General features: G+C 53.1%; 5 protein-coding genes across 5 annotated transcripts; 2 read left to right on the forward strand and 3 right to left on the reverse strand.

Moving 5' to 3' along the window:
* Positions 1–40: 40 nt before the first annotated feature.
* Positions 41–1,640, reverse strand: HMPREF1120_05662 (40S ribosomal protein S12). The gene is made up of 3 exons (XM_009159846.1): positions 1,451–1,640; positions 1,036–1,144; positions 41–913 (listed from the first exon to the last, which is right to left on the reverse strand). The coding sequence occupies exons 1-3, from the start codon at positions 1,451–1,453 to the stop codon at positions 573–575; spliced, it is 453 nt and encodes a 150-aa protein (XP_009158094.1). The 5' UTR covers positions 1,454–1,640; the 3' UTR covers positions 41–572.
* An 8-nt stretch (positions 1,641–1,648) lies between these two features.
* On the reverse strand, positions 1,649–6,514 carry HMPREF1120_05663 (uncharacterized protein). The gene is made up of 2 exons (XM_009159847.1): positions 2,395–6,514; positions 1,649–2,342 (listed from the first exon to the last, which is right to left on the reverse strand). Exons 1-2 carry the CDS (start codon positions 6,148–6,150, stop codon positions 2,100–2,102), a joined length of 3,999 nt encoding a protein of 1,332 aa, XP_009158095.1. The 5' UTR covers positions 6,151–6,514; the 3' UTR covers positions 1,649–2,099.
* A 524-nt stretch (positions 6,515–7,038) lies between these two features.
* Positions 7,039–8,052, forward strand: HMPREF1120_05664 (3-oxo-5alpha-steroid 4-dehydrogenase; the record flags this gene model as incomplete). Its single annotated transcript, XM_009159848.1, has 1 exon — positions 7,039–8,052. One exon carries the CDS (start codon positions 7,039–7,041, stop codon positions 8,050–8,052), a length of 1,014 nt encoding a protein of 337 aa, XP_009158096.1.
* HMPREF1120_05665 (mitochondrial chaperone BCS1) lies at positions 8,028–11,392 on the reverse strand. The gene has a single exon (XM_009159849.1). It carries the CDS (start codon positions 10,178–10,180, stop codon positions 8,333–8,335), a length of 1,848 nt encoding a protein of 615 aa, XP_009158097.1. The 5' UTR covers positions 10,181–11,392; the 3' UTR covers positions 8,028–8,332.
* A 328-nt stretch (positions 11,393–11,720) lies between these two features.
* Positions 11,721–12,716, forward strand: HMPREF1120_05666 (uncharacterized protein; the record flags this gene model as incomplete). Its single annotated transcript, XM_009159850.1, has 1 exon — positions 11,721–12,716. One exon carries the CDS (start codon positions 11,721–11,723, stop codon positions 12,714–12,716), a length of 996 nt encoding a protein of 331 aa, XP_009158098.1.
* Between the last annotated feature and the right edge of the window lie 270 nt (positions 12,717–12,986).

Consider the following 12,986-nt stretch of genomic DNA (forward strand, 5'->3'; position numbering starts at 1 on the left):
AGCAAAAAACCGCCGGTGAGATTGGAGCTGCAAAAGCCGACGGGCTTCGCTCAACCTACTACTATAATTGATTGAACTTCTGATCACGGTGTGGATTACAATATGGAGTGAATGCATGTGTGTCAACACTGGCAACAGTGCTTTTGGTCTTTGGATTTTTGTCTGGCCATTCAACTACCTAACCGAAGGGCAGTTGGGTTTTCAGTACTGTTTTGTCTCCTTGTTTTTGTCTTGTCCACCCCTCCCGTATGAAAGAGTCCATGTGCATAGGTATTGAATTACAGCGCACAGAGAACGTTTGCCGCCATGGCATGTCTTGCTGACTGACTCATAGCGAAAAGCGGAAAAGTGACTGTTCCTCGCCCATCAAACAAAGTCATCCATCACCGGGCCTCCACCTCAACCCAGCTCCTCCCGAGCATTGCGCAATTCGAAAGAGTACCAAATTGTCGTTGGATTGAAGCATCGAGAGTACTAGTACGCCGGATTGAAAAATTGAAAGTCATCGATGACAGAGTGACGGTGCCAGTAGTGGTCGGGTCCAGACTCGGACTCAGAGTCGGGCAAGTAGTTTACTGCTCGGTCTGGAAGTAGTTGAGCAGGACATTGCGCTCCTGGCTCTCCTCGCCCCAGTCCTTAACCACGACGCAGGAGCAGTTGACGACCTTGCGGGCGTTGCCCTCGCGGTCCAAGACACAGAGACCGGCCCATTCGCCCAGCATCTTGCCGTCGGGGACCTTGATCAGGGGGATCTTGTGCTCCGAGCACAGAGCGATGACGAGCTTCTTGTACGCTTCCTCCTCGCAGGCCTCGTTGAGGACACACATGTGTGCCTGGCGGCGGTCGAGGGCTTTGGAGGCTTCGCGCAGGCCACGGGCCAAACCGTCGTGGATGAGGGCGATCTTGAGGACGCCTAAACGGATGACATATTAGAACCAGCCAGGACCAGGGTCGGATGGAAACGGGTAACTGCGACGCGATGTGATGCGACAGAAGGTGCAGTATGTGATTCATGGCATAGTGTGGTATGCTCACCTTTCAAAGCATCAAGGACGGACATGGATCCAGACGCAGCGCCAGTCTCGGCGGAGACTTCGACCTCATCGGCCTGGGCAACGGGGGAAGTGGGCTCTTCTCCGTCCGACTGCAGCAAAAAAGATCGTTAGCATAAGATCGAGCTTTCAATTTGCATCTTCATCTTCGCATCTTTCCCGCTGGCCAGCCTAGTCTTTCGATATCCAACTGCAACACCCTAGACTGAGGAGACAAAACACATATCAACCCTTATCTTGACTCAATTGTCCTCCTTCTCTTTCTCTGCCTCCACAGCCGCGATGTGAAAGCACCCATGAGCTGACAAGGCAATGGCATAGAATGTCCACCATCTCTTCAGGCTACTCTCCCCCAAACCAGACAACCAACAGTAAGACTACGTCGCATCCAAACATACCATTTTGATGGTTCTTCACTTGATAGTGGCAGGTAATGTCGGATGATCCTCAAAGAGTCGGGAGGCGGTAGGGAACGAATATGGTTTTTGGGTGAATGTTGGTTATCCAAACCGTGGGAAAAGCAAAAGAGACAAGGGACGAAATATGTCGCGGCGTCGGTGAAGCGCAGGGACGAATTTCGTCGCCAAGAGTGGAGATTTGTGTGCTGTCTTGGCGTGTTTGTACCAGCAGTGCGATTCAATATGAGTCACGTGCATAATCCTCAGCATGGTCAGCCTTGTCACTGTGTGGGCCAGCGAAGGCGACAGGACTGTCATTTTGAGAAAATGATCACAAAGACTAAGGACTCAACTCTGAACTATGAATGAGACAATTTGCTCCGAGGAGTGTGATTGACATTTTTCCGTCCGCACGCTGATTCATCTCCAGCGCATCTATCATCCTCATCCACACACTGTTGAAAGGGTGCACAGCACGTATAATAAGACATCCTCAGGATCGTAGCATTGTGGTACAAAGGCACTTGACCATCTTCCGCTGATTCTAACAAAGCCTCGCCTTGTGCCAGCTCTTTCGAAGCTCAGATTCTCGGAGAATCATAATTTCATCCACCAAAGCCCTACACCGGTAACTTAAACTCGCAGGACCTCAACGGCCGAAACCGTGGCCATAACCGGCACTAACAGCTGGAGGTACATGAGAGCCGATGCCGTTTGTGAGACGTGGAGAACTGTTGGAGAAAGGAGAAGGAACCCCATTCGTCGAAGGCGATCCTTCTTCCGTGGCAAATTGGACCTGTTGAGGAAGGACTCTTAGAGAGATCGGTTGTCGCCGGAGTCGTAAATTCGCAAGATGAGGATGACGAGGAATCTGATCTTCGAAGTCGGAGAGCTGTGTCAAGTTAGCAATGTAAAGATGCTGATACAATCCCAATCAAACGTACCTTGACCCAGAAAAGTTCCTGCATAGCCATGAACTTGGGTCGCTCTTCCTCCTCTCGATCCTTTGCCTTCTGTAAAGGTGTGTTCCACGAGTCCACCTGATATTCGAACGATAACATCAGACGCGCAACCTGCCACAAACGTTGCCGTTGTTGCAAGGTCACGGGCATGATCTCGAGTGAGGTGTAGTTGCGCAGATTAAGATCCTTCGTCACCAGAAGTCCAGCAACTTGGAAGTTTGGTATCCACAAGTCATCTCGATTCGCTGGGGCAACGTCTGGGTCGAGCTGCTGTGTTCGGACGGTGTACAACGGCAGGAACTTTTTGAGCCATGCCTCACTTCTGACGGTGGGATCGTTGTTGTCAATCATCAAGGCTGTGGTGCTGAGCAAAATGGGCAATGCCTCTCTACGGCGCCGCTCCATTTCAAGCCGCTGCTGACGAAGTTGTTCCTCCTGGCGACGTTGTCGCTCCTCCAACTCTCGTTTGATGCGTGCTTGGCGCTCTTCTTCCTCTTTCCTCTGCGCTGCAGCTTGCTCTTCACTTTTCCGGATGCGTTCACGTTCTTCGGCGAGTCGCTGTTCTTCCGCAGCTATGGCGGCAGCTTTTTCAGCAGCGATCCGCTCCTCCTCTTGTCGCTTTCTTTCCTCCTCTCTCTTTCTGGCTTCTTCAGCCTGCCGAGCCTCCTCTTCCTTTCTTGCTTGTTCTGCTCTGCGAGCATCCTCCTGCCGTCGTGCTTCTTCTGCCTTCCGAGCCTCCTCCTGCCGTCTTGCTTGTTCTGCCTTTCGGGCCTCCACTTCTCTTCGAGCCTGTTCCTCCTTTTGGGCCTCCTCCTGCTTTCGGGCTACAAGCTCGGCTGCAGAAATTCCAACGTCCAGAGGTTCTCGTTTCACAGGATCGTGCTCTTGGTCAAGTATTGGCTGAGGCTCCGCCTGCCCGTCTTTGGTGTTGAACGTCTCAGCAGGTGCGGTTCGGCTGTCGGCGACATCAACATCCATAGCTTCACCAAGCTCGTTGGACTTTGGTGGAGCGGGGTGTAGCCGGTCGGCTTGGTTCGGAGGCTTGTCAGCATCTTGCGCAGAGCCAGGAATTTCAGGTCGGCTGCTTCTTCGTTTGGCAGCGGCGGATACATCGGGACTGCTTTCGACCACTGTCCTACGCTTTTTGACAGTATTTCGACCCACCTCGCCCTCTTCGGTCGCAACCGATTCTGGGGACATGCTCTCTCGCGTTCGTTTCAATGCCGTGGCCGGTCTACCTTCAGCCTTGACAGTGACCTTTGTCTTTTCATCGTCTGTGGATTCCTCAGCAGCAAGGCTCTTGCGTCTGCGATGCTCCTTGCCAGTGACCAGTCTTCGTCGGCGATGGGTATTCTCAGTGTCTAGGTTGGGTGGCAGGGGAAGATCACTCTGACTGCGCTTCTTTGGAGGCGCCTTCCTCGGCGCAGATACAGTTTGATCGTGATCCGATGAAACCGCCACCGAAGAGTCAGCGGTTTCTTTCCTGGCTGCAAGGTGCTTCCGTCGATGCCCTCCATCCGTAGAGGCAACATCACGATCCCTCTCTCGGGTTGATGATTGCGGTGATTTGTTCGGCAGCGATTTATGGGTCAGCGTGGGACTAGATGAGCTGGATTTACGTAGCTTAGTCGCAGTTGGTGAGTGAGAACGACGAGAAGCCTTGGCTCTGGTCTTTTCCGAATCCCTCGTCGCCCGCGGAGATGTCACCTTCCTGGTCTTGCCTCCAGTGTACTTGTCGTAGGCCGCTTTGAGAATTTCATACTCCTTCTGCCACTGTTCACCTTTGCGCTCTGCCGAAATCTCAAAGTAAGTCTTCCCCTTAAGAATCCTCCTCGCTGGATTGAAGCCTGATTGTTCGACCAGGAGCTTGACAACCTCTGGGTGACCTCGACCGATCGCGGCGAGCATGGGCGTATTGTAACCCGGCTTGATGCTCCTGATGGGTTCCGGGTCTGGCTCAGGATCGCCCATACCTAGAAGATACTGCAAGACCTCTTCGTGCCCTGCCTTGGCCGCAGCGATCAGGGACTCGGTTTCGGCCTTTTGTAGGATATTGAGGATATTGGCCACTCCCTGAACGTCACCTTTGGCCGCCAGGCGGGTCAGATTCTCTTGGGTGTTTGCTTGCCATAAAAGATCGTTTCTCGTGGACTCGCTTCGACCAGTTCTTCGGCGGGAGGTGTAGGCAGGCGGGCTTCTAGGTCCCAGGACAGGTGGTGAATCCCGCGGACTTGCGGCAGATGCTGGCTTGGACGACGTCTCGCGAGGAGGGTCGTACGGTTCAACTGGTCCTGATTGGTTGATTTGCTTCTCTTTGGCTTCGGCAAGGAGTCTCCTAATCTCCTCGTAATTCTCGTCATCTTGAGGCACAAGTTCGTACGGTTCATCGCCTTTAGCGTTACCCAACCGCGGATTCGCGCCGTGCTGGAGTAGAAGCCGAACAACTTCAACGTGGCCATTTTCAACAGCATCAATTAGTGGTGTCTCCTTATCAATGTTCCGTGTATTGACTTCACATTTGTTTTCCAACAAGAATTTGACAATGTCGGTGAATCCTTCCAGGGCGGCAATTTGTAGCGGCGTGTTGCCTGCGTTGTCGGCCTGATTCAGATCTTCCGGGCGCTCTGCGAGTTTTATCTTCACTGTTGCCAGGTCATTGTTGTTACAAGCCCGGGACAGGTGAGTCCGTCCGTTCTTGTCGCGCCACTTTCGAGGTCCCGATGGTTGTGCTTTGGCTGGCGACATGGTATCGTGATCTGCCGAAGAATACTTGTGCAGCGCAGGCCTGGACGGTTGGGGCGAATCCGAATCCTCCGAGGACTCTGAAACTGCGCGATGACCAGCAGAGCCGCTTCTCCTGGTATGAATTGCAGGAGGCCGCCCTCGCTTTTTACGCTCGACATCGCCAAGAGTCAGCTGGGTTGACACACCGCGTCTATGCTCCCTCTTCACCTGAGAACGAGGCGAGGCGGATCTTTCATGCGAAGATTGCCGAGGATAGGTGGCGGATCTGGTCTCCCGACGCTCTGCAAAATCGTGATCTCCACCACCGTCGCCGGCATTCTTCGCTCGACGTTTGCTCACTGAAGGAAAACCATCGCTGGGACGGCGTTTTCCTGGAGGCTTATCGGTGCGCGTTCCAGCAGCATCATCAGGTTCCGCTGTTCGATCGTCCCTCTTCTGCCGCTCCGACTTGGGCTTCCGGGATATCATATGACTGGATACATCTGAATCACTATCTGCTGAATGCGTCTGGATACGGGGTGAGGACAAAGGTAATGACAAAGGCGAGCTGCGGCGACTCGAAGGGGAAAAGGCTGTCCCGTCTTGCCCATCGTCACTACCACGTTTGCGTTTTCTTGATCGGTTATCAGCATCAGGTGCCACTGCTCCGGCAGAAGAATCTTCTTCCTTGGGCCGGACCACGGTTGCAGGCTCGGCAACAGACACATTTCCGGCTGTGGCCCTTTGCTTTTCGGGCGACTGAATCAGAGTCTCCGCTTCTGAATCTTCGTCGGCAGCAGCATCGGCATCACCATCATCTCCAACAACAGCAGGCATGGCTTTGTTTTCAGCACTTTCGTCGGCTGCCGTTACAGCAGTCATTGCCTCGTCTTTGGGAGTGGCAGCTGGACTGGCTGGTCCATCAGTGGGAGGAGGAGGCTCGATGGGGTTCTTGTCGATTGTTGTTGCATCTTTAGTCTCGTGAGACTCCCGGGGACCGGCCGGTTCGTTCATTGTTGCGTCCGCCTTTTCCTCATGATGCGGTTGCTCATTACTGTCCGCCGTTTTGAACGAAACTGGAGGGGTGTGGCCTGCGGTGGGGGCTGGGGCTGCAGCGGGCGGCCAGCTGGGTAGAGCGGTGAAGATGTGGCCTTGATTGTGGGTGCGTGATGGATGCTGGGAGCCCGCGGGCGTCTTGGAAGGTTGCACACGATCTGGCGATGGAGGGCGCTGTGGTGTGGAAGTGCGTTGTCGATGGAGATGGCTGCTTGAACGATGGATTTACCACAATCTTTCAGGATAAAGAAGCACAAGCCAGACTGAGAAGAGGCTCAAGATGCAACCAAGTTGCACGATTCCCGTTCAAGTTTGGAGCAGCCAGATCCGGGTCACGTGCAAGGCGCCAGTCCCCTCCCACTTCGATCCGCACAGGCCCCGTTTCAGCCCAGCCTCCTCCTGAATCCTGCCGCCCAGTGCCACAACGCCCACTACGACTAGTATAGCTGCTCAGACCTGGATCCCAGCATGCTATGGCATTTTTATTGATCGATCTACAGCTATTAATTGTCTACTAGTATCCGATCAGCAGCCCAAATTTTAATTTGTCTAAACCCTACTCTTTTCATGCTCGATTCTGTCATCCCACCATTCCACTTTCTTGTCGTTCCATTGCAAGCCACAACTTGAAGTGGACACTGGCAGGACTCGGAGATGCATCTCGCTCCCGCCTCAAGCCTCGTTTCCGGCGGGAGCTAGGAAAATCGAAAATCATCGAGCACTGGCAGCCTCAGAAACCAGAAATGATCCGGATGTGGACTTGCAGTTGAGTACCTACCTAGTAGGAGGTACCTATACCTAGCTTAATGTGCAGTGATCAATGAAGAGACAAGAAAACATCCCATCATGATATCTAAGCCACTGCCCGTGTCACAGATACTCATCTGGACAATCCGAGCATTCTACCTGCTCAGCAGCACCATCATCCTAACCGTACGACTAATTGGGCCCTTGCGAGAACGCTTCCTTGCATACGGTGCTCGCGAGGACAACTTGACCATCAACAAAAATGACACAAACACGACTCCGACTCCCCTAACCTCTAGTACTATCACACAATGTCTAGATTGGGCCGCAAGACTCAAAGTTCCTCATTCATGGTTCAGCCATTTCTATATCGTTTCGGTGGTCTCATCACTATTCTGCCTATCCTTCTACCTCTACCGCTACCCAGTATTCTCCTCTGGGGCAGCAGCAACAACAGATCCAATAATCCCCACTTTCTGCACGATATTGATGCTCATCCAGGGCTGTCGAAGATGGCTCGAATGTCAGGGTGTGTTTGTGTTTCTGACAGCACCACAACAGCAACAAGAGCCACAACCAACCAAAGGTAGTCGGTCGCAATCGAAAATGTGGATAGGCCATTATGCAATCGGCCTTGCTTTTTACGTGGTCACAAACGTCGCCATTTGGGCCGAATACATGGGCGTACATGTTGGTCATGATGTTGACGTTGCACACTGGCAGACTGGACGAGGTCTTCTGACTCCCAGGGTCCTAATCTGCACCTTGTTGTTTCTCTACGCGTCGTACAAACAGCATTACTACCACAGCTATCTGGCCGGTCTGAAAAAGTACACTTTGCCCGTCGGGCCCGCTTTTCGCCTCATCGTGGCGCCGCATTACACGGCCGAATGCGCCATTTATCTGGCCCTGGCGGTGCTGGATGTTGCGCCGCAGACGCAGAAACAAACAGAGATCTCTTCTATCAACTGGACACTCTTTTGTGCCCTGGTTTTTGTCGCCGTCAATCTCGGTGTGACTGCCGATGGCACAAGAACTTGGATGATGTACAAGTTCCCGGAGAAGAAACAGGAAATACAGAGGAGATGGCGGATCCTGCCGGGGATTTGGTAAACTGAATATGCTTTGCTTTTCTACATCTACCTTGATTCTTAATGAATCTATGAACCAAAGCCAACCGAGCTGTGGGTCAACTCAACGCAACGCCAAACCAATTTTTCGTTTCGTCCCTCATAACATAAACGTATCATTCATCCTGCTTCAGTAAGGGGCAATGAATGCTTTACTTTCGGAGCAATGGGCCGCTTTGTCTTAACACGCCCGGATAATGCAATGCGGACAACACATCATCATGACCTCGTGGCAAGACATATCTCACGCCAGCCCGACTGTTCTAGTCCTGGCTTCCGTTCGTTGCCTCGCCATCTTTCTTCGTCTTTTCCTGGTCGGCGTTCGACGACCCCGCCATATCAGTTCCATGTAACGAGTCTTCAGCCTTGGAGCGACCTTTTCCTCTGTCAGACCCGGATCCCTCCTCATCTGCCTCTTTAACTGCAGCCTTGACGACCTCCACAAACTTCTGGCGCTTCTCCTCAACCGCCTTTCGCTTCAATGCCAGCTCGGCCTCTTTTTCTTCTTCTTTTGCCTTTCGGTCTCGATATGTCTCCTCCATCCAACGAGGCAACTCTGCAACCGCCTTGGCAGGATCTTTCTTGTGTATGAGCAAATAGTCTTGCAGATCGGCGGGCGAGAAGTCGTAGTCGGGAATCAAAGCGGCAAATTCTTTGGCAAGAGCGTGAAGTTGGGCGGTGGTCTTTTCTTGCGTATCAGGTTGGACGACTTCCTTGGCCGGCTTGTCCAAAGAGTCAGAGCCTCCAGTGCTGGGCATGGTCACGTACATGCGGAGGAAGATCTCCTCAGCCTGTGCTTTCGAAGCGTTCTTGAACTCAACTCGTACACTGATGCGGCCTGCGCGGACGAGAGCGTCATCCAGATCGTGTGGTCTATTTGAAGTGAGAATCAGCACGTGCGACTCAGGGGCTCCGACTCCATCAATGGCGTTCAAGAGTCCGCTGAGTGTCACACGGCTCTGGCTCGTTGTACCATCGTCATCACTGTCCAAGTCGCCTGTTTCGGCACTCGTGCTGTTTGCGATAGCACCTTCAGGCATGAATCTACCATGCCGACCCGCTCTGCGACGGGTAGTAGGTTTGCCTTTGCGATTGAGACCGGCCGTATCGATGTCTTCCAACAACAAAAGCGAGCGGCCAGGGAGCTGGTTCAAGAGCGAGATCATGTCGGAGTCGGTGAGGTCATGATCCAACAGGGTCATATTGTATACGTCCAGGTTGAAGCGAGATGCGAGGGCCAGGGCGAAGGACGTCTTGCCCACTCCGGGCGGACCATGGAAGAGGTAACCCCGGCGATAGGGAATACCATGGTTGGCGTAGAAGTTCATGGTTGACTCGGCCAGGTACTCTTCCACATCGGCAATGACTTTTTCTTTCTGGCCGGCGTCGAGGATGACGGTGTCGAGGGCACGGCGAGGTTTCGAGGTGAGTCTGGACCAATTCAGGCGACTGCCATAGCCACCGCTGTAAGGACGGCGGATGATGGTCAAGGACCGCTCCTTATCCTTGTTCAGATAGTAGACGTGTTCAATCAGGTCCTTGACGGGTTCGGTGGAGCGGCCAAGACATGACACGTTCATGATCTCGATGCGTTTGTACCGATTGCCGAAGTAGGTATGGCCCTCGCCATACTTGCGGGTGATGTAGAACAGACGCTTCTTGTAGACAAACAGCTGCATGCCCTGGCCCTGCTCATACCGGATCTTGGGATCCTCGGTAGTGCGCCGACCGCCGTCTTCAAAGTCTGGATCATGACGATGCCGACGTCTCGTTTCTTGCGGAGAATTAGAGGTTGCATTCAGCGTCGTGTCCGCCCGTAAGGTCTTGCGCTCTGCGATGTATGAGGTCAAGTAGGCGAAGAGATCCTCCTCCGACGAGACAGTGACGGTGGCGACGATGAGGGAGGAAACCCGATTCCACACCGACTGCAGCCTCGCCAGCGGGCCAAAGTACCAAACTGCCAGGAAAAAGCCTAGAAAGCGGAACAGCTGAGGATGGGTGTCGAGCAGAGGTCGTGCTCCCGGGAAGAAGGTGGTAATGATGTATTCTGGAAGATCGACGAGGCTACTCGCGCCTGAGCCCGCGGCACGGCGCAATCGTTGGACATCCATGGTGATAAAGGATGAGTGAGAGTGGCCGCGGAAAGGAAGAGATACGACTACCTGGTAGACGCTCTGCCGTGTGAACCAGGAGACTAGAGAGACTGCTCAAGTAATATTCAAGTTGTGACTGCACTGGCACTGCAGAGGCTGTTGAAGTTCCACAAACGAGCGGTGCAGTTGTTCAGGTTGCAGTGTTCACTTTGAAGTTGATAACGCAGCGCCCTTCCCGCTTGCCTGTCCAACGTCCAACAAGACGCCTGTTGTTGTTGCACTGTTTGAGGCACTTGTTGCGTTTGTGCTCCAAGAACAAACAGTTCAGCAAGCGAAATGGTCCTGGGATCTGGTGCAGGTGTGGTGGATGGGAAGACCTGCCAGTGCCCTGCACGATCTGATCAGATCGGATCTTACAACCAAAACACTACCTAGTACTTCGTCTATTCGTATTCACTGCAGTCAAGACGGCGGCCTTTATATGGTACAGTACCTAGTACTGTAGTCGTCAGCCTGAGATTCACACTTGACCCATGACCGCTCTGAGGCTGGCGGCCCACTGGTATGTCATCCATGCATGCTTTGCCGCACTTACTGCGGGATGGACGCATCGAGACAGGCAGACACGCTCCTACACAACGAATTACAGGGAGAGCCGCAGGAGGTGTGGATGAATGTCGGGTCGGTGTGGCCGGGGTTTGGTTTGCCTTCTACGGTACCACGACCACTTCAGTGGCAAGCTGCATCCCATGGAAACGCGGCCGGTGCTCAGTCTGAGCTGAGATACTGGTAGTCGAAACATGAACGCCAGTCAAAGTGATGCTCTGCTGCAGTGTTGGTCCATTCAAACAGGGATGTGCATGAGCCAGGGATTTCATCTCTTAGTTTGATACCCACCAGATAATTCTCCAAGTCTCAATACGTTCAACACCAAGGTCCACAGTCAAGTGTCCATGTTTCTCCCGTCTCGCTACCAGAAAAAGGATTGCGGCATCGCGCTCGAGAGCAGTACCTTATGGTGATTCGGTGTCGGAGCTGACAGACTGTGAAGGCCAGCCAAAGGTCAGGGAAGTCCAAGTAGGAAGAGTACTCGCAGCAAGCAATCACACACTGCAGTATGCGGTGTAGGCCAAGTGATCACCGCCCCGATTGTATGCTGCCGGGCTCTTGATACAATACCTAGTAGTGCTGAGTCGTAATATGTCCATTATTGTAGATGTTCGGTATATCTGTGCAGTGCCTCAGGGACAAAAGGCATCGAGACCGACTGCGCAGACAACTGGAGGCTGACGTCATAGTGTTGATTTGTTCTTTGCTCAGCTGCCAGTGCAGTCTCCAGTGCAGTGCCATCTGTGTTCATTATTGTGTCTCTCTACAATGCTTCTCTGCCCTTCGACTTCGGTCTTTGCCTCTACTATTTACAACAACCGGCCACGTCGCAACCACGCTTCCCTCCCTGCCTAGATATCGTTCATGACAATGTCCGGGCGCAGCTGACAGTACATTGAGCCGCCGACATACCACTCCATCGTTGATCTCCATCTTTCCATCCCCAAACATGCCTGCGGTCCAGCGCAACGGGCGCGCAGTCCCTTCAGAAAAACAAGACGAACCTGCTGAAGAACGACTACCCTCGGCAATGACCGTCTCACAAGAAGAGCAAGAAAGGCCATCCCCTTACCTCCTCATCGTCTACCCGATCATCCTCTCACTCGGCTCGCTATGGTCGGTCATCTCTCCCGCGGCATCACCTCCTCCCACGGCACCTCTCGCCGCAGGTGTCACTTCGGACCTCAATCCTCCTCACTTCCACCAGACCAACTACTTTGCGGGGAAGCGCAACCTGATCAACATTTACTTTGTCAAGATGGGCTGGTTCTGGAGCACCCTGGCATTCGTGCTACTTCAGGCCACGACGCGACCGCGCAGTTCGATCGCCCAGAAACATTACATCCAAGCAGGCCTGCGGTATGCGCTGGTCACTCTATCATGGTTCTTGACGACTCAGTGGTGTTTTGGCCCGGCCCTGATCGACCGCAGCTTTACTATCACTGGCGGCCACTGCGAACCGCATCCGTTCAACGAAGCCAGTTTGAAAGACGCGGTCAAGCTGTCACAAATCAATTCCGGCGTGTTGTGTAAGGCGTACGGGGGAAACTGGCATGGCGGCCACGACATTTCAGGACACGTCTTTATGTTGGTTTTGTCTTCGGCCTTCCTGTTGTACGAGTTGTACATTGCCGACCGACATTCCGCTCATCCGCATGTTTCTCCCCAGGCTGCGGCGGCGGTGGCGCACAATATGACCGAGGAGGAACGCAAAGCCGTGGGAGGATGGGAGTCCGAGACGGCTGCCAAGATTCGAATTTGGTCGCGATATTTCGTCTATGCCGTCGTCGCGTTGGATCTGTGGATGCTGATGATGACCGCCATTTGGTTCCACACCTGGCTGGAGAAGCTGAGTGGCCTGTTGATTGCCGGTTCGACCATTTGGGCTGTCTTCTTTCTGGGCGATTTTGTTCCCCAATGGAGACAAATTGTGGGAGGAGTATGATGGAAGCAACAGAGGAATCAGAATGGCATGATTGACGGTAGAGGATAAGCTGATACCTTGTGGATAGAGCTGGAAGAACTGTATAGCAGCACCACGTTAATGCACCTCAATGAGCAAAACAATAAAGATTAGACATGGAATGTCGTAAGGTGACATATTGTACCTCAGGTGAGATCATGCCGAACTTGAAGCCTGTAAGTACCTACCTAGGTAGGTAGGTATCCAGGCAACACTAGATCAATACAAAATACACGGCTTCCTATCCAAAGC

This window comes from Exophiala dermatitidis (genome assembly GCF_000230625.1).
Source record: "Exophiala dermatitidis NIH/UT8656 unplaced genomic scaffold supercont1.5, whole genome shotgun sequence".
Lineage (NCBI taxonomy): Eukaryota > Fungi > Ascomycota > Eurotiomycetes > Chaetothyriales > Herpotrichiellaceae > Exophiala > Exophiala dermatitidis.

Coding starts and splice junctions, on each gene's coding strand:
- HMPREF1120_05662 (XM_009159846.1), bottom strand. Junction 914..1,035: donor CGTCCTTGATGCTTTGAAAG/GTGAGCATACCA, acceptor TCATCCGTTTAG/GCGTCCTCAAGATCGCCCTC.
- HMPREF1120_05663 (XM_009159847.1), bottom strand. CDS start 6,150: ATGAACGAACCGGCCGGTCCCCGGGAGTCTCACGAGACTAAAGATGCA. Junction 2,343..2,394: donor AGGAACTTTTCTGGGTCAAG/GTACGTTTGATT, acceptor AACTTGACACAG/CTCTCCGACTTCGAAGATCA.
- HMPREF1120_05665 (XM_009159849.1), bottom strand. CDS start 10,180: ATGGATGTCCAACGATTGCGCCGTGCCGCGGGCTCAGGCGCGAGTAGC.